Source organism: Lampris incognitus, chromosome 12 (assembly GCF_029633865.1).
Source record: "Lampris incognitus isolate fLamInc1 chromosome 12, fLamInc1.hap2, whole genome shotgun sequence".
Taxonomy (NCBI): domain Eukaryota; kingdom Metazoa; phylum Chordata; class Actinopteri; order Lampriformes; family Lampridae; genus Lampris; species Lampris incognitus.
This window is the reverse complement of record NC_079222.1, coordinates 14,922,288-14,940,796: the sequence shown is the minus strand read 5'-3', so window position 1 is coordinate 14,940,796 and position 18,509 is coordinate 14,922,288. Positions and strand designations below refer to the sequence as shown.

The 18,509-nt window shown below is 44.6% G+C and overlaps 1 protein-coding gene across 2 annotated transcripts in view; it reads right to left on the bottom strand.

The window, feature by feature from the left end:
- The window catches only part of ttc33 (tetratricopeptide repeat domain 33), a 39,586-nt gene extending 25,308 nt beyond the window's left edge, over nt 1-14,278 (bottom strand). For both annotated transcript variants that reach the window (XM_056291001.1, XM_056291003.1), the window contains exons 1-2: nt 14,205-14,278; nt 13,506-13,730 (exon numbers count right to left, since the gene is read on the bottom strand). In XM_056291001.1, coding sequence (XP_056146976.1) covers nt 13,506-13,729 — 224 coding nt within the window. In that variant the 5' untranslated portion in view covers nt 13,730; nt 14,205-14,278. The remainder of the gene's footprint in view (nt 1-13,505; nt 13,731-14,204) is intronic.
- Between the last annotated feature and the right edge of the window lie 4,231 nt (nt 14,279-18,509).

Genomic DNA, 18,509 nt, shown 5'->3' with positions numbered 1-18,509 from the left:
CAACCCTTGTAACGGAAAAGATGGCGAAAAGAAAAAAAGACGATGATTACCGTGCATTCCAGGCTGCGTGGACAGAGGAATTTGCATTTGTGGAGAGAGCAGGATCTGCGGTATGTCTAACATGCAATGATAAAATTGCATCGATGAAACGGTCAAATATAAAGCGGCACTTCGATACGCACCATGCTTCATTTGCATCGAAATATCCAGCGGGGGACAGCAGGAAAAGGGCATGCGAGGAGCTACAGCGGAGAGTGCAGACGAGTCAGCAGCAACTACGTGTGTGGACCAAGCAAGGGGACGGGAATTCCGCTAGCTTTGCGGGGGCTTTGGCAATAGTAAGGAATGGAAAGTCATTCACAGATGGCGAGTATGCCAAAACATTCATGCTTGATGTGGCCAATGAACTGTTTGATGACTTCCCAAATAAAGACAAGATAATCAAACGAATAAAAGACATGCCCCTGTCAGCAAGAACTGTGCACGATCGTAGCATCATGATGGCAAATCAAGTCGAGGAAACACAAATTAAGGACATAAACGCCGGGACATACTTTTCTCTCGCGTTAGATGAGTCAACAGACGTTAGCCATCTATCTCAGTGCAGTATCATTGCCAGGTATGCTGCAGGTGACACACTGCGTGAGGAAAGCTTGGCTGTTTTGCCAATGAAAGGGACAACAAGAGGAGAGGATTTATTCATGTCTTTCATGGAGTTTGCTAAAGAAAAAAAACTACCGATGGATAAACTTATTTCTGTCTGTACTGATGGTGCACCCTGTATGTTGGGGAAGAACAAAGGATTTGTAGCGCTTCTCCGTGAACATGAAAAGAGAGCCATCCTAAGTTTTCATTGCATCCTGCACCAGGAGGCGCTTTGCGCTCAGACGTGTGGCCAGGAGCTTGGCGAGGTGATGTCTCTGGTCATTCGAGTGGTCAACTTTACTGTTGCCCGAGCTTTAAATGATCGCCAGTTTAAAGCTCTGTTAGAAGAAGTTGGGAATCATTATCCCGGTCTGCTTTTACACAGCAACGTGCATTGGTTGTCAAGGGGGAAGGTGCTCAGCCGTTTTGCAGCTTGCCTGAGTGAAATCCGGACTTTTCTTGAAATGAAAGGCGTCAAGCATCCTGAGCTAGACAACACTGACTGGCTCCTGCAGTTTCACTATCTCGTGGACATAACTGGCCATCTGAACCAGCTCAATGTGAAAATGCAAGGTATTGGAAATACAATCTCATCCCTTCAACAAGCAGTGTTTGCATTTGAAAGCAAGCTGGAAGTCTTTCTCAGGGACATTGAAACAGGTCGTCTTCTGCACTTTGAAAGACTGCAACAATTTAGAGATGCATGCTTAGCAAGTGACTCCACTCAACATCTGGATCTCCAGCAGCTAGCTGGCTTTACGTTCAATCTCCTGCAGTCATTCAAAGCAAGTTTTGGAGAATTTCGTGTGCGCACTGGTCTTTTCAAGTTCATCACTCATCCACATGAGTGTGCAGTGGACAAAATCGACCTGACATGCATCCCCGGGGTCTCTATCGGAGACTTTGAGCTGGAAGTTGCTGACCTGAAGGCATCAGACATGTGGATGAGTAAGTTCAAGTCACTTAATGGAGAGTTGGAAAGTCTTGCGCGACAGCGAGCAGAGCTGGCGAGGGAACACAAGTGGACAGAAATTAAAAATCTTCAACCTGAAGACCAGCTGATTCTTAAAACTTGGAACGAGCTTCCTGTGACATACCACACAATGCAGCGTGTTAGTATTGCCGTATTGACCATGTTTGGCTCTACATATGCATGTGAGCAGTCATTCTCGCATATGAGGAACATTAAGACCAACCTACGCTCACGTTTAACTGATGGAAGCCTCAACGCCTGCATGAAGCTCAACCTCACCACGTATGAACCAGACTACAAGGCCATCAGCAAAACCATGCAGCACCAGAAGTCGCATTAAAAGTAAGACATATTTAATTTATTATACGTTAAAAATACTATATGGCTCTCAATGAAATATATTTAGAAATATTTGGCTTTTATGGCTCTCCCAGTGAAAAAGGTTCCCGACCCCTGGCTTAAACAATACTTAACTCCCTGTTAAATATTATGTCATCATACTAATTTTCAGAAAATTACTTTTAAACTCATTTTAATTTCAAATTATTTTTTTTTGAAAATTTTCTTTTAATTTTATTTCAAAAATACTTTTTATTTTCTTTCTTTTTTATTTATAATTGTTCCTCATTTTTCTCCCCAATTGCACCCGGCCAATTACCCCACTCTTCTTAGCTGTCCTGGTTGTTGCTCCACCCCATCTGCCGATCCGCGGAGGGCTGCAGACTACCACATGCCTCCTCCAATACGTGTGGAGTCTCCAGCCGCTTCTTTTCACCTGACAGTGAGGAGTTTTGCCAGCGGACATAGCGCATGGGAGGATGACATTATTTCCCCCAGTCCCCCCCCCCCCCCCGACTGACCAGAGGAGGCGCTCGTGCAGCGACCAGGGCACATTCCCACAACAAGCTTCCCACCCACAGACATGGCCAATTGTGTCTATAGGGACGCCCGACCAAGCCGGAGGTAACATGCGGATTCGAACTGGCGATCCCTGTGTTGGCAGGCAACGGAACAGTCTGCTACACTACCCGGACACCCCCTACTTTTATTTTCATACGTTTCTCTTTCACATAGCAAGGAAGTACCCACCTTTTTATTCTTTTCCTTTATCTATTTCATGGCATCATTTTTCATTATGGAGACATTTTTATTTAATGTGGTCACTTGTCAATCAGCACGTGGGTTTGAACCTATTCAGTGACAGGCTTATCCTGTGCTACCACTTTCTGGGAGGGTCTTGAGGTTCGTGGCCTTGGGCAAACTGAACTACAGCATTAGTGACAGCTAAACTAGTCTGATAAACTTTTGGACCGGTGCCACCTTTGGCAGCAACAGTCTGGTGTTGCAATCGCCTTTGAGGCTGAGGCAAACGCATACCACCCACACAGCTGACAGCCTCTCTGGGTGGCTCAAAAATGGACCCCTCGCCTTCAGCTATGCTGTCACATAATTCTTTGTCAGGCTACAATGTGAAAAGAATGCAGGCCATCTGATGATCATATCTGGTGTGCTGTTGCTGGGACCTGGATGTAAGGGCAACCAATTATCTTGCCTGACCCGGACCCACTTGTGTTGACTTATAGATGATCACAACATGAAATAAAACCTGTTAGTAGGAAGTTAAAATTAAGTTAAATAAATAAAGTTGTGAAAATTAGTATTATTGAATTATTTCACAATTTATTGATTATATATATATATATATATATATATATATATATATATATATATATATATATATACACACTCACTGGCCACTTTATTAGGTACACCTTGCTAGTACCGGGTTGGAACCCCTTTTGCCTTCAGAACTGCCTTAATCCTTCGTGGCATAGATTCAACAAGGTACTGGAAACATTCCTCAGAGAGTTTGGTCCATATTGACATGATAGCATCACGCAGTTGCTGCAGATTTGTCGGCTGTACATCCATGATGCGAATCTCCCGGTCCACCACATCCCAAAGGTGCTCTATTGGATTGAGATCTGGTGACTGTGGAGGCCATTTGAGTACAGTGAACTCATTGTAATGTTCAAGAAACCAGTCTGAGATGATTCGAGCTTTATGACATGGCGCGTTATCCTGCTGGAAGTAGCCATCAGAAGATGGGAACACTGTGGTCATAAAGGGATGGACATGGTCAGCATCAATACTCAGGTAGGCTGTGGCATTGACATGATGCTCAATTGGTACTAAGGGGCCCAAAGTGTGCCAAGGAACCGTTGATACAAGGCAGGATGGATCCATGCTTTCATGTTGTTGACGCCAAATTCTGACCCTACCATCCGAATGTCGCAGCAGAAATCGAGACTCATCAGACCAGGCAACGTTTTCCAATCTTCTATTGTCCAATTTTGGTGAGCCTGTGCGAATTGTAGCCTCAGTTTCCTGTTCTTAGCTGACAGGAGTGGCACCCGGTGTGGTCTTCTGCTGCTGTAACCCATCTGCCTCAAGGTTCGACGTGTTGTGCGTTCAGAGATGCTCTTCTGCATACCTCGGTTGTAATGAGTGGTTATTTGAGTTACTGTTGCCTTTCTATCAGCTCGAACCAGTCTGGCCATTCTCCTCTGACCTCTGGCATCAACAAGGCATTTTCGCCCACAGAACTGCCGCTCACTGGATATTTTCTCTTTTTCGGACCACTCTCTGTAAACCCTAGAGACGGTTGTGCGTGAAAATCCCAGTAGATCAGAAGTTTCTGAAATACTCAGACCAGCCCGTCTGGCACCAACAACCATGCCACGTTCAAAGTCACTTAAATCACCTTTCTTCCCCATTCTGATGCTCGGTTTGAACTGCAGCAGATCGTCTTGACCATGTCTACATGCCTAAATGCATTGAGTTGCTGCCATGTGATTGGCTGATTAGAAATTTGCGTTGACGAGCAGTTGGACAGGTGTGCCTAATAAAGTGGCCGGTGAGTGTATATATGCTGCATTTACTCATATGATTATTTATATCACTGAAGAACATTAATTCTCTCCTAAAAGTGTTTTTACTGCCATTATAAGAATCCAAGTTGATTGAATGGGAAATATGAAAAAAACAAAAAAAAAATTTTTGCTATGCAGTGCCCAAGCTAAAAAAAATCTACCTGACAAGAACGTTTTGCCCGTCAGTCTGTGGATGTACAGCCTCCTAGGCGGAACCTTGCACAGATGCGATCAAGTCTGACATGAAATGTCATAGATCAGGCTATCATAATTTCAAAGCCCTAATTAAATGACTTCAAATGTGTTTAACCGTCGCCATTTTCATGATATAAAATGAATGAAGGTAAATGGCTGCTCTGCTGATTAACTTTCATTCATAAAGCAATGGTAAGAAAACATAGCTTAGTCATGGGAAATGTTTTATGGTTGCTACTGAGATGATTTCTGGCTGTGACTGTAATTAATCCTACTCTTGAAACTGTATTTTTATAGCAGAGTTGCCCCCCCCCCTTTTCCCCCCCAATTGTAGCCGGCTAATTACCCTACTCTTCTGAGCCGTCCCGGTCACTGCTCCACCCCCTCTGCCAATCCGGGGAGGGCTGCAGACTACCACATGCCTCCTCTGACACATGTGGAGTTGCCAGCCGCTTCTTTTCATCTGACAGTGAGAAGTTTCACCAGGGGGACGTAGCGCGTGGGAGGATCACGCTATTCCCCCCATAGAACAGGTGCCCCGACCGACCAGACCAGACACTAGTGACCGACCAGGAATCATACCCACATCCAACTTCCCACCCACAGACACGGCCTATTGTGTCTGTAGAGGCCTGACCAAGCTGGCGGTAACACGGGGATTCGAAATACCAGAGACTATGGCACTTCCGTGTCTGCGGTATGGTGAATAAGGCAAATTATTTTTGGTTCATCCAGCGTTCCTCCAGTTCTGAACCATCAAGACCATGGCTGCTAAATGTTGACTGTAACTGACATTGCCATAAGGCAGTGATATTCAACCATATGCCAATGAGACCCAAGTATATTCAGGTTTTCTTTTCAATCCGATACTACACCATGCGATTTCACTAACTAGTCTGGTTGAGGATGTGTTAATCAGTAAGATCAGCTAGTGTAGTGTTGGATTGGAAAGAAAACCTGCATACTCATGGCTCTCCATGGTACATGACAGAATACCACTGCCATAGGGCCACACCACAAATAGATAAATGTGACCCATATAACTGCAATTCAGTATCTTGATAACATAATGCTCTACCCTTTCATAGACTCCTCCTCTCTAAGATGCATAGTTCAAGTGTGGGCTCATAAACAGGGAATGGGGTAGATCTGACCAAGATGGCGGCGCGCTGGATGCAGTGGCTACTGCGGCTCCCTGTTCAGTGCTATGTTTTCTGTGTTATTTCCATGTTAGTATAAGTTTATTTACAAGTGTATGTCATGCACTCTTCTACAGCCGTCAGAAACTTTTAAACCTCAGAACGGACTACTCACTTCCCTCTACCAACACGGACAATTACCCCATCGACATTATCTGCGCACCGGTCTCGTAGTGGAAATGCTGCTCCCATCGGCAATGTAAACAGAAGAGGGGGAAACTAGGCGGGCTACATACTAAGCTAAGTAGCGCTCCCTTCAAAGTTTCCTTCCCCAGTATCTTCATGGCTAATGTCCAATCGTTAGCTAACAAAATGGGTGAGCTAAGACTCAGGCTAGCCTCCCAGAAAAGGCTGGAGAACTGCCGTCTGCTGATGTTTACAGCGACTTGGCTCAACAGCAACATAGCCGACTTGGCAGTCGAGCTAGCGGGCTGCACAGCCTTCCGTGCCGACAGGAGAGCGGACTCCGGCAAGAGCCAGAGGTTTGAGTATTTATGTCAAAAGCTCTTGGTGCAACCATATAAACGTCGTTGAAAGGCATTGCTCTGCTGATCTCGAGCTCCTTATGATTCGGTGCAGGCCTTTTTACCTGCCTAGGGAGCTAACGGCCATTACCATTGCAGCTGTATACATCCCCCCACATGCTAATGCTAAGGTAGCACTTAAACAGCGACAATGTGCCATCAGCAGACAACAGACCAAACACCCAGACAATGCCTTTATCATAAGTGATGATTTTAATCAGGCTAACCTCAGGGCTGTATTGCCCAAATTCCATCAGCATGTCTCCTGCCCCACTAGGGGACAAAACACCCTAGACCATCTCTATACAAACATTAAGGACTCATACAAAGCTACTCCCTGTCCCCACCTGGGGCAGTCTGACCACCTCTACCTGTTCCTGGTCCCAGCCTACAAACCCCTCATAAAACGGATAAAGCCAGTAGTAGAGACAATCACTGTCTGGCCAGAAGGAGCAGACTCTGGACTCCAGGACTGTTTTGACAACACAGGCTGGCTCCCATATAGACATTAATGAACAGACATGTGCCATACTGTTCTATATTAACTTTTGCACTGGGAGTGTCACAACAAAAAAATCAATCCGCACCTTTCCAAACCAGAAACCTTGGATGACCAGTGAGGTTCGGCAGCTGCTGAAAGCCCAGGATGCAGCGTTCAAATCAGGTAACTGCGAGGCCTACAGCGCAGCCAGATCCAACCTCCAAAAGGGCATCAGAACAGCCAAACATAAATATTCCCTACGAATAGAGTACCACTTTCACAATAACTCCGATCCCCGGCGAATGTGGCAAGGCATTCAGTCCATCACAAACTACAAAAGCTCCAATAGCAGTCCCACTGTCCATGATGCCTCCCTGCCAGACGAGCTAAATCATTTCTACGCCCGCTTCAACAAGAACAATACTGACCCAGCCACAAAAATCCCCAGCCACACAGAAATCCAGGTGCTAACTCTATCGATCGCAGAAGTCAGGGAATCACTGCAAAGAGTGAACACACGGAAGGCTGTCGGACCAGACGGCATACCTGGTCAGGTCCTCCAGGAATGCTCCAACCAGCTGGCTGAGGTCTTCACAACTTTATCTAACCTCTCACTGTGCCAATCCATAGTCCCGGCATACTTTAAGACCACCTCTATCATTCCTGTCCCCAAGAAATCAACACCCACATGTCTGAATGACCACCGACCCATAGCACTCACCCCCATTGCCATGAAGTGCTTTGAGAGACTGGTTCTGGCTCACATCAAAAACGTTATCCCCCCACATTCGACCCACATCAGTTCGCCTACCGTCCCAAAAGGTCTACAGAGGATGCCAATGCCACTGCCCTGCACTTTGCTCTGACCCACCTTGAACTTAACAACACATACATCCGAATGGTGTTTATAGATTATAGCTCTGCCTTCAACACTATCATCCCCGCCAAACTAACAACCAAACTCCTCTCCCTTGACCTCAACCCCTACCTCTGTAACTGGATGCTGGACTTCCTGACCAACAAACCTCAGTTTGTTAGGTTAGGTGACCACACCTCCTCCACCCTGACCCTCAGCACAGGTGCCCCTCAAGGCTGTGTTCTGAGCCCCTTCTTTTCTTCCTCTTTACCCACGACTGCCTGCCAAAGGTTAGGTGACCACACCTCCTCCACCCTGACCCTCAGCACAGGTGCCCCTCAAGGCTGTGTTCTGAGCCCCTTCCTTTTCTCCCTCTTTACCGACAACTGCCTGTCAACTCAACCTTCAAATGTAATAGTTAAGTTTGCAGATGACACCACAGTCATTGGCCATGTCACTAGCAATGACGAGACGGCCAACAATCTTGTTCTCAATGTGCAGAACACGAAGGAGCTGATTGTGGACTTCAGGAGGTCTAGAAGCTGCAGACACTCCCCCATACACATCAATGGGGTGGAAGTGGCACGTATCTCCATCAAACACCCAAGCCCTTGTGAAAAAGGCCCAACAATGCCTGCATTTCCTGAGGAGGCTGCGAAACGCCCATCTACCCCCCAAAATTCTCACCAACTTCTACCACTGCACCATAGAGAGCATCCTGACCAGCTGCATCTCAATGTGGTACAGCAAATGCACATCAGTAGACCAGAAAGCTCTGCAGCGGGTCATCAAGGCTGCCCAGCATATCACCGGTACCCAGCTCCCAGCCGTAAAAGACATTTATCACAAACGCTGCCTTTGAAGGGGTCTCAGTATCAGCAGAGATCCCACCCACCCCAACCATGGACTGTTCTCCCCCCTGCGCTCTGGGAGGCACGACAGGAGCCTCAGAGCCTGCACTACCAGCTTCTTTCCCCAAGCTGTTGCCCACCTGAACCTGGCTACCCACTAAATATCTTGTGGATATTTTTACATATTTTGTACTCCTGCTCTTTTTTAACTTATTTTTAGCTTTTGGTCTTCATCTATGTATATCTTATACTGTGTTTGCTGTGTTTGTCTATGTCTGTCTTGCACTGTTTGGCAAAGCCACAGCCCTTATTTCATTTTAACATGTGCCTGCACATTGTTTTTAATGACAATACATTGAATTGAATTGAACTGAACTGAATTGAATCGAATTGAATTGAACTGAATCTCCAATTATATCAGCAACGGCAATAGCAGATTGACATCACAGGTCAATGTGGTTAGGGGAGTGCAAAGAGGCACTGTCTAACATCCTTGTCCTTTCAAACCCCTCAACAGCCGCTCTGAACCAGAAAGACAACATTTCCGTAGTACAATCCACTTATATCTCACAAACACAATTATGGCCAGTTACTCTGGTCACCAGCATACATGCAACAGGCATGGGCGCAAGTCCATGAATATTGGGATGGCAACCAGTGCTTTACCTGTGCCCCCATCCATAATGTTGGTGGTTGTGTCAGGAAAGGCATCCGACATAAAACTGTTGCCAAATCCTTATGCGGACCATAGAATGATCGGTCGAGGTTCACTACCAGATCGATCGAGGCCCGGGTTAACAACGACCGCCCCAGTAAGTGCTGTACCCTCACAGGGTACCAATAGAAACTACAAAATCTGCTGTGGCAACCCCTGAGAAACGGGGAACAAGCTGAAAGAAGATGACGACCCTGGTCAACAGCATTACTTCCAACGATGTAGGGTCTTTAAAAATGATTGTGATTTGAAGGTCAATTATCATGGGAGAATTTCTTTTTTTTTCTTTTTTCTTTTTTTGTATTTTTATACTTTATTAGAAAGTGAAAGTGGAGGCAGACAGGAAATGGGGAAAAAGAGAGAGAGAGAGAGAGAGAGAGAGAGAGAGAGAGAGAGAGAGAGAGAGAGAGAGAGAGAGAGAGAGAGAGAGGTATGCCATGCAACAAAGGTCACCAGCTTGATTGGAACCGACCACAGTTGCGACTGTGTGGCCATGTGGTATGCACAGTAACCATTCAGCTATGGAGGCGCTCACCATCATGGGAGAAATAATAAATAACAGCTTCTATAGTAAGTTATTTCTCCAATTTCTGTCTATAGAAGAAATAGACATATATGTGAGACTCAATCTGTTTAGCATCCTGGTATGCTGGCAGATCAAATGCGGACACAAAAGATTAGTATAAGTCTTTATATCTAAAATGCATGTTGTTCATAAAGTCATTTTTCAATACATAGACCATCCATAGGAGGACACTTCAATAGGTCTTGCACTATTGAGCACTAAGAGTACACTATCCAGGCTGTGTAGAATGAAAAGATGTCAGGGTTGCTATATCTATAATCCATTAGCACCATCTGATTTATAGGATTGACAGACATGTTAAGAGGTGTTATTTTGTTATAATGTTGCATAATATCATATTGCAGTCAGAGAAGACTGCATTACTTTTATGTCAACTGAGACACACAACATCTGATCTAAAGAGAAATAAATGCCATATACTATGAAGAAACATGTCAGAAAGGGTGACAGGTATCTGGCACAAAAGGCCGACCTTGCGATATCATCCATCATTTACCAATGACTTTTACATTAATAAATGTTAAATGTCATTAAATAATATGAGTCTTCCCAACCTCGTTACCTTTTTCAGAATATTCCTCTTTATTACCACCAAAGGGCACAATATTAGCACCGAGCTTTGCATTCTTTACAACGGCACCACCTGCTGGACAAATCCTGACAGTTCATAGGCCTTTCAAACCCAATGGCAAACTCAATTACATAACGAATTAAATGTGTTATGTCGTATATATCATAAAATCATTGAAAGCAAGGAAGACAAAACCGAACAAAAATTGAAATTAGTTGCATATGCTCCTCCTGACTGTCTACTTGATTAATTTTCAGGAGTTGAACGATAATTTATTGATAAGAGTCTCGTGGTGACGTATGGAACTGTATCTTTAAAGGGATGATCCGATGTCCCGGGTTTTTACTTTGCATGTTACTTACACAGAGTCAGACAAACTCGTGGATACCTTTTTAATGCCTATGTGTTTAAAGGTAAACTGAATTTAACCTAGCTTAGCTCAATTACTGGATATCTACAGGGATTTTTAAGTTTCATTCAAAGGTAAGGAAATACACCTTTTCCCATGCCAATCCTCAATAATTGTTACTCATTAACCTTTTAACTGTTAATAATTTTTACTCATTCAGTCATTAACTGCAAAATAAATATTTGATTACATTTCAGTATTTTGTTAGAATATTCAAATATTAACGTTTGGACAAACGCCCATTCATAATAATAATACCTTGGTGTAAAAGCACTATGGCATCTAGAGCAGTATATACGATGAAAACCAAGATTCTTTGCAGTCTAATATATTTGTGAATTCTGCCTTCATCAATTTCTTGGGGAACGTTCCATCATTTACTCATGATAAAAGTTGAAAATAAAGCCATTCACTTGTTTAAAGTGATTGATTACAATGCCTATTGCTCAGTTTGCAGTGGCATGCCATTTGCCTCAATGTACACAGACTTCGGTTATTAGCCAACCTAATGACAGAAATACACTGACGTGTTACAGGTGAAATATGTCTTTCACATCTGACAGGTTTCAGCTCTATTTTCACAGCAAACACTACACATATAGCAACACATCATATCATACCATCACATAGTATCTTTTTAAATACATCCATCCATCCATTATCCAAACCGTTTATCCTGCTCTCAGGATCCTGGGGATGCTCGAGCCTATCCCACCAGTCATTGGGCAGCAGGTGGGGAGACACCCTGGACAGGCCGCCAGGCCATCACGGGCCCCCCCCCCCCCCCACACACACACACACACACACACACACACATTCACACCTAGTGTAAGAGCCATATTTGGTAATATTTCTGGTTAGTATAAATGCCAGTTTGTTATGGTGTACGGACGTTGTCCCATGAGAACTTTTATTTTGACAAACTTAGGAGCTGCCACAGGACGTGAGGAGTGCACGCGTTCAGTTCATGCTGGAGAGACAATGGAGCAACACACGGTTTTTAGCATGAATGTGTCCGTGAAAGCAAAAAGACTTGAAACAAATAGATTTTAAGACTTTGATTTGATTGTATACTTGTTAATAGTGAAATTATATCTTAACTCCAGTATTTTGTATAAGAAGAGACACGACACGGACACGTCAGGAGTAAAAACGGTTCCACAGACATTCAACGTCAGTAGCCTACAATTAAGTAAAAACCGTCTCGTCAGCACCTCTCTCTTCTCAATCCTGTTGAACAGCTCTTGTTCCTCCTCCTTCTCTGTCATCTGCTCCAGCTGAGCTCGATCCTCCTCATCCCCCATCAGGTCGTCATCATAGCCGTCCCGGAACACATCGTCTTCAGAGGAGGAATCCGAGTCTGAGCTGGAAGAGGAGCTGTTGCTCTCCGAGTCTGACACCTCGCCTTCCTCTGGAGCAGAGCTCTCAGCTGAACTGTCTCCATCAGAGCTACCAGAAGCCGCTGCTTTGGTGACCCTCTTTTTTGTGTATTCTTTTGTCGGACCCCTTCCCTTGTTTAACCTTCTTTTTGCCTTCGGTGCCCCCAACAGTCCACTTATCATCACTGTCAGATGTTTCAGAGTCTGTGGAGGCAGCAGGTTTACTAACTGGCTCTTCCTGCTCACCAAAGTCTACCCTCTTCCTCTTTGCCAAAGACAAAAGTTCCTGGTCTAAGTTATCATCGCTAGCACTGTCCTCTGAGTCAGAGTCAATTACGACACGACCTTTCCGTTTCTTTACATTCACCATGACTAGCTATAATGCTAATTGGCTAGTTACTGTGTCGCCTGGGCGCTGGATGGTATAAACGAGGGCAAGTACACACCCCCAAGGTTGGACCCCCAAGGTTGGACTACCCCGCAGATCGAACCCAGGACCTTCTTGCTGTGAGACGACCGCGCCAACCACTGCGCCAACATGCCGCCCCACTGCACCACTGTGCCACCATCCTTTTAAATACAATTATGACAATTATAAACAAAGATTCTATCACACACAGTATGAGAGTGGATGTTTTTCTTCATTCAGATCAAGGGTCTAATGCAGGGATGGGCAATCTTATCCAGAAAGGGCCGGTGTGGGTGCAGGTCTTTGTTCCAACCAAGCAGTTACACACTTGTGTCTTCTAATCAAGTTCCTCAGCAAAGACTCTGCTGGTTGATTAGTGGGATCAGGTGTGTAACTGCTTGGTTGGAACAAAGACCTGCACCCACACTAGCCCTGTCTGGATAAGATTGCCCTCGCCTGATCTAATGGGAAATCATTCACTTACCTGTTTTCACTGTGGTCATGTCAGAGAGAGCCCATTGTGAAATTTAACTGCATCCACATTTACCGCCAGAAAAATAGTGCCACTCTAAATAAAAACCAACCTCGAAAAAAATACATTCTACCTATATGTTATCAGGTATTAATAAAAAGATTCAAACGCTTGCCTCCGTGTAAGCATTGTGTTTACATCTTGTGTGTGTGGTCAGGATGTCAGAATAGGGTTACAGTGCTGCACTGTGAAAATCAGATTCACATGCACATATTTTCATCCGATCAAACTGTGATTCCTCCCTTACCTGCCTTGTTCAGCCAGCAATGCACCCTCATCCTTGAGTCTCTTGCTCTTATGTGCACAATCTCCCAGCAACACCTCCCGACGTCTTTTGATTGCATGGAGCCAGTCCACCTCATCGTCCTTGTAAGCCCTATCATCGGCACCTTCTGCTTCAGCCTCAAACTGCTGTATTGTTGATTTTGAGACCTTCTCACCGACTTTCCTCTTCCAACCAAATGAGGCCATCCTGTGTGGGAAAGAGAATTGTAATTGAGCACTGACAACATATACATACATACATACATACATACATACATACATACATACATACATACATACATACATACATACATATAAATATACACAACATTGTTATCGGACGGTGAACAGGGATGAGACCTACAAAGCTCGTACACAAATCTGCCGTGCTATTATAAGCAGCAAATCAACTGAGAGGAGTGAGGTAAAATGTATGGCTAAGTCTGTTACACAATAATTATTTGCGACTGCTTGACAAGTATATCCTCTTCAAGAGCACAAAGTAAGGTAATTAAAGTTTAACCGTTTTTGGCAACTACGTTAACGCTGGGTTGCTCGGAAGAGTCGTTTATGGTCATTTCGAGTCGATGAGCGAAAACTGCAATCGATGCTGACGAATCTCTTTCCGGTTAATATTCGAAAATATACACCATATGATATTAGGACCACTGCGTATACATACGTATATGCGCTACCAACGGCCGATACCTGCGTTGCAAATACCAGTAGCTATGTTTTGGTGCAGCCTCTGACCTCTGACCCGGAAGTCATGAGTATATTGACAACGTCCGTTAAAGGAACGCGTTATTTCAATATCTGACAACAGCGCCGACAACCGCATGACTTTACCATTGACATGAACACGAACGGATATTTACTTCATATTAATTTTCTGAAGAAGTTGCGTTTCATGACGCTACTTTAAAACCTAAGCAAAAGAATTGCACTTCCAAAAAATAAAAGGGGGGAAAAGATAAGCCTGCGGTTTATATTTTTATTGTTGGAAAAAAAGAAGAAGCTTGCGCTCCCATTAGGGTTGACCTATCAGTGTTTCTCAACCGGGGGTCCGCGGACCCCTAGTGGTCCGTGGTGTAATTGCAAGGGGTCCGTGAAAATAAAATATCTTTAAAAAAAAGATCCTATGACATTTATAGAAATAGGATTATTTTACTCAAATGTGACTGAGACCTTTATCTACCTAAACTATAAAGGGTAACAGGACTTTTTTTCTCTAATTACATCTGTTTCACAAGTGTAATTTATTGTATTTTAATAAGAGATCTCGCTCCCGTTTGCATTGTTAAAAGTTACTGCATAAAAATTCTGTTGTTACATATATCTGAAAGTTACTGCATAAGAATTCTGTTTCGTTAACTATATCTAAGTTACAAATGAAAGCTCTTATTTTTGCCCCAAAGAGTGAATAAATGCTATAATGCAATTTAAAATGCAGTTTCTACTGTTTCTATCAAATTGCAACCCCCCTCCCCCAAGATCAGGTGGAGGGGTCCTCAGGGTAGATCAAAAATACGCAGGGGGTCCAGGACCCCAAAAAGGTTGAGAACCACTGACCTATGTCATACTCTCAGGTAAACATAGAAGCCTATCAGGTCACCGAAGCAATTTTACCGTTGGGCCATCATCTTCATCTCTGTTCATGACAAGTGCCGCCATAACAGAATGCCACAGCTATAACTAGCAGAGAGCACCAAAAACAGATGGTTTTCTCTATTCACAAGTACCGAGAAAACACAAGGAAATTTGGCACAACTTAAGCACACGTTTTAAAGGTGCACATAATTGCCATGCCAAATTTGTATCTCCAAAAGAATATGCACATTATAATAAATACGTACCTCAATACATTTTTTTTATTTCACATAAGGAAATGGGAAAATGGCAACATGCAGGTCATTTTTATTTCAATATTTTTAGATTATTAACTGTGGCATACTGAACACAGGGGGTTTGTACCTGGAAAAACGCATGTGGCTCGTGCATCCTCTTAAATTAGCACATAGTAAAGTTCTGCAAACGTGTTGAATAAAATAAATGCTTTTCATCTGCAGGGAAGATGGCGCCGTACTACGGCAACTCGCTACGAGCTGCGCTCGCATTGTTTGAACAGACATGCTCAAATTTGTTGGCGCTCTTACAGCTCATTGAAATAATGCGTCATTCCCTCTGAAAAGGGAAGAAATGAAAAGCTATTTGGTCCTGTATACTTGTATGCCTTTGATATGTCATATAATAAAGCAAAGAAGCAGTGAAAAGAGAGGAATTATTGCTGATTCTACCAAGATGTTCTAAAATGGCCCGGACATATTTGTTGGTACCCCTTAGAAAAATTAACAGGTATTTAGATTACAGTGATATTTCAAACTAATTAGTTTCTTTAATTAGCATCAAACATGTCTCCAATTTTGTAATCAGTCGTTCAGCATACATAAATGGAGAAAAGTAGTCGCTGTGCTGTTTGGTATCATTATGTGCACTGTAGTGTATTTTACAATTTTGCTATCCGTAGGTGGAAGAACCCGGATGTATTCATGTCATCTCATCTCATCATCAGCCGCTTCTCCGGGGTCGGGTCTCGGTGGCACCAAGCTAAGTAGGGCAGATGTCCCTCTCCCCAGCAATGCCCTCCAGCTCCTCCTGGGGGATCCCAAGGCGTTCCCAGGCCAGATTGGACATGTAGTCCCTCCAGCGAGTTCTGGGTCTACCCCGGGGTCTCCACCCAGTTGGACGTGCCCGGAAAACTTCCAAAGGAAGGCGCCCAGGAGGCATCCTAATTAGATGCTCGAACCACCTCAACTGGCTCCTTTCGACGCGAAGGAGCAGCGGCTCTACTCCGAGCTCCTTCCGGATGTCCGAGCTCCTCACCCTATCTCTGAGGCTGAGCCCAGACACCCTACAGAGGAAACTCATTTCAGCCGCTTGTATCGGGGATCTCACCCTTTCAGTCACTACCCAAAGCTTATGACCATAGCTGAGGGTTGGAACGAAGATTGACTGGTAAATTGAAAGCTTTGCCTTGCGGCTCAGCTCCCTCTTCACAACGGTCCAGTACAACGTCCGCATTACTGTTTATGCTGCACCAATCTGCCTGTCAGTCTCCCGCTCCATCCTACCCTCACTCATGAAAAAGACCCCGAGATACTTGAACTCCTTCACTTGAGGCAACAACTCATCCCCAACCCGGAGGGAGCAATCCACCATTTTCCGGTAGAGAACTATGGCGTCAGACTTGGAGATGCTGACTCGGCCTGTCCAGGGTGTCTCCCCGCCTGCTGCCCAATGACTACTGGAATAGGCTCCAGCATCCCCGCGACCCTGAGAGCAGGATAAGCGGTTAAGCTAATGGATGGATGGATGGACTCTCATCCCAGCCATTTCATACTCAGCTGCAAACCGCCCCAGTGCATGCTGGAGGTTGTGTTCTGATGAAGCCAACAAAACCACATCATCTGCGAAGAGCAGAGATGCAATTCTGATGTTCCCAAAACGGACACACGCCTCACCTTGGCTGCACCTTGAGATCCTATCCATGAATATCACAAATAGGATCGGAGACAAGGGACAACCTTGGCAGAGTTCGACACCCACCGAAAACATGTTTGATTTTGTGCCAAGAATGCGGTTATGGTTATACAAGGACCAGGTGGCTTGTAGCAACTGCCCCGGTACCCCATACTCCCGCAGTACCCCCCACAGAGTGCCCCGGAGTACACGGTCGTAAGCCTTCTCCAAGTCCACAAAACACATACCCAGATTGGCTGGTCAAATTCCAATGCCCCCCTCAGCAGTTCTGCAAGGGTAGAGTTGGTCCGTTGTTCCACGGCCTGAACGGAACCCGCATTATTCCTCTTGGATCCGATGTTCGACAATCAGTCAGAGTCTCCTTTCCAGCACCCTCGAGTAGACTTTCCCAGGGAGGCTGAGGAGTGTGATGCCCCGATAATTAGAGCACACCCACGGGGATGAGCATTGGGGTAGGGTGCAATGCAGGCCGGGCAGCAGGCAAAGGCGGGGACCAGGGCATGCCGACTTCCGGCATCGCAGACTTGTCATCGGGACATCAAATGTCACCTCTCTGGCAGGGAAGGTGCCTGAGCTGGTGCGGGAGGTGGAGCGGTACCACCGAGATACAGTTGGGCTGACCTCCAGACATAGCATGCGTGGTATCAAATTCCTGGAGAGGGGCTGGACTCTTTACTTTTCCGGAGCTGGCCAAGGTGACAAGCGCCGGGCGGGTGTGGGGATACTCACAAGTCCCTGGTTGACCACCACCATGGTGAAGTTCTCCCCGGGCAATGAGAGGGTCGCCTCTACAAGACTGTGAGTTGCCGCGGGGAAAGGCTCTTCGACTATTTTACATTTACTATCACTTTAATTACTATACTTGAGGGCTCAGGTGGTACAGCGGTTTAGTGGTTTCAACTTTCGCCTCACGTGAGATAGGCTCAGGATGGGCGGACATGCTGATTTTAGCTAGGTTTTTATTCAATAGCTGCGCAGTAGGTAAAAATAAATAACTAAATAAACAAAAATAACTGATTAAGTGCATATAGGTGTGTAATTAAGCTATTTATTAGGCAGTTGTGTATACAAATTATTTAACAATGTCCACAAAATTTATGTTGGTCATTCTGGAAGGTACCCTTACACCCCAAACAAAAATAGAACATTATTTCTTTCAGACAGATAAATTACAATTTCCTACACAGTCCACTCTGACGACATACCACTCATAACATCATAAGCTGATCAAATATCATGGTTCCACACATACATTCGTTTTCCAAATAAGCCTATGATTTTACATTATGAAATAAAAGTAATCATTACCTGCCATTCACATTTCGATCTAACAAGGCCATATTGTATTTTGTTATGATCATTATAATAGCTGACCATAGCTCAAAACGGAAACCAAGCAATTGGATTTTGACACAAAAGATTTCAGTTGATACCTGCCCTAAAAACC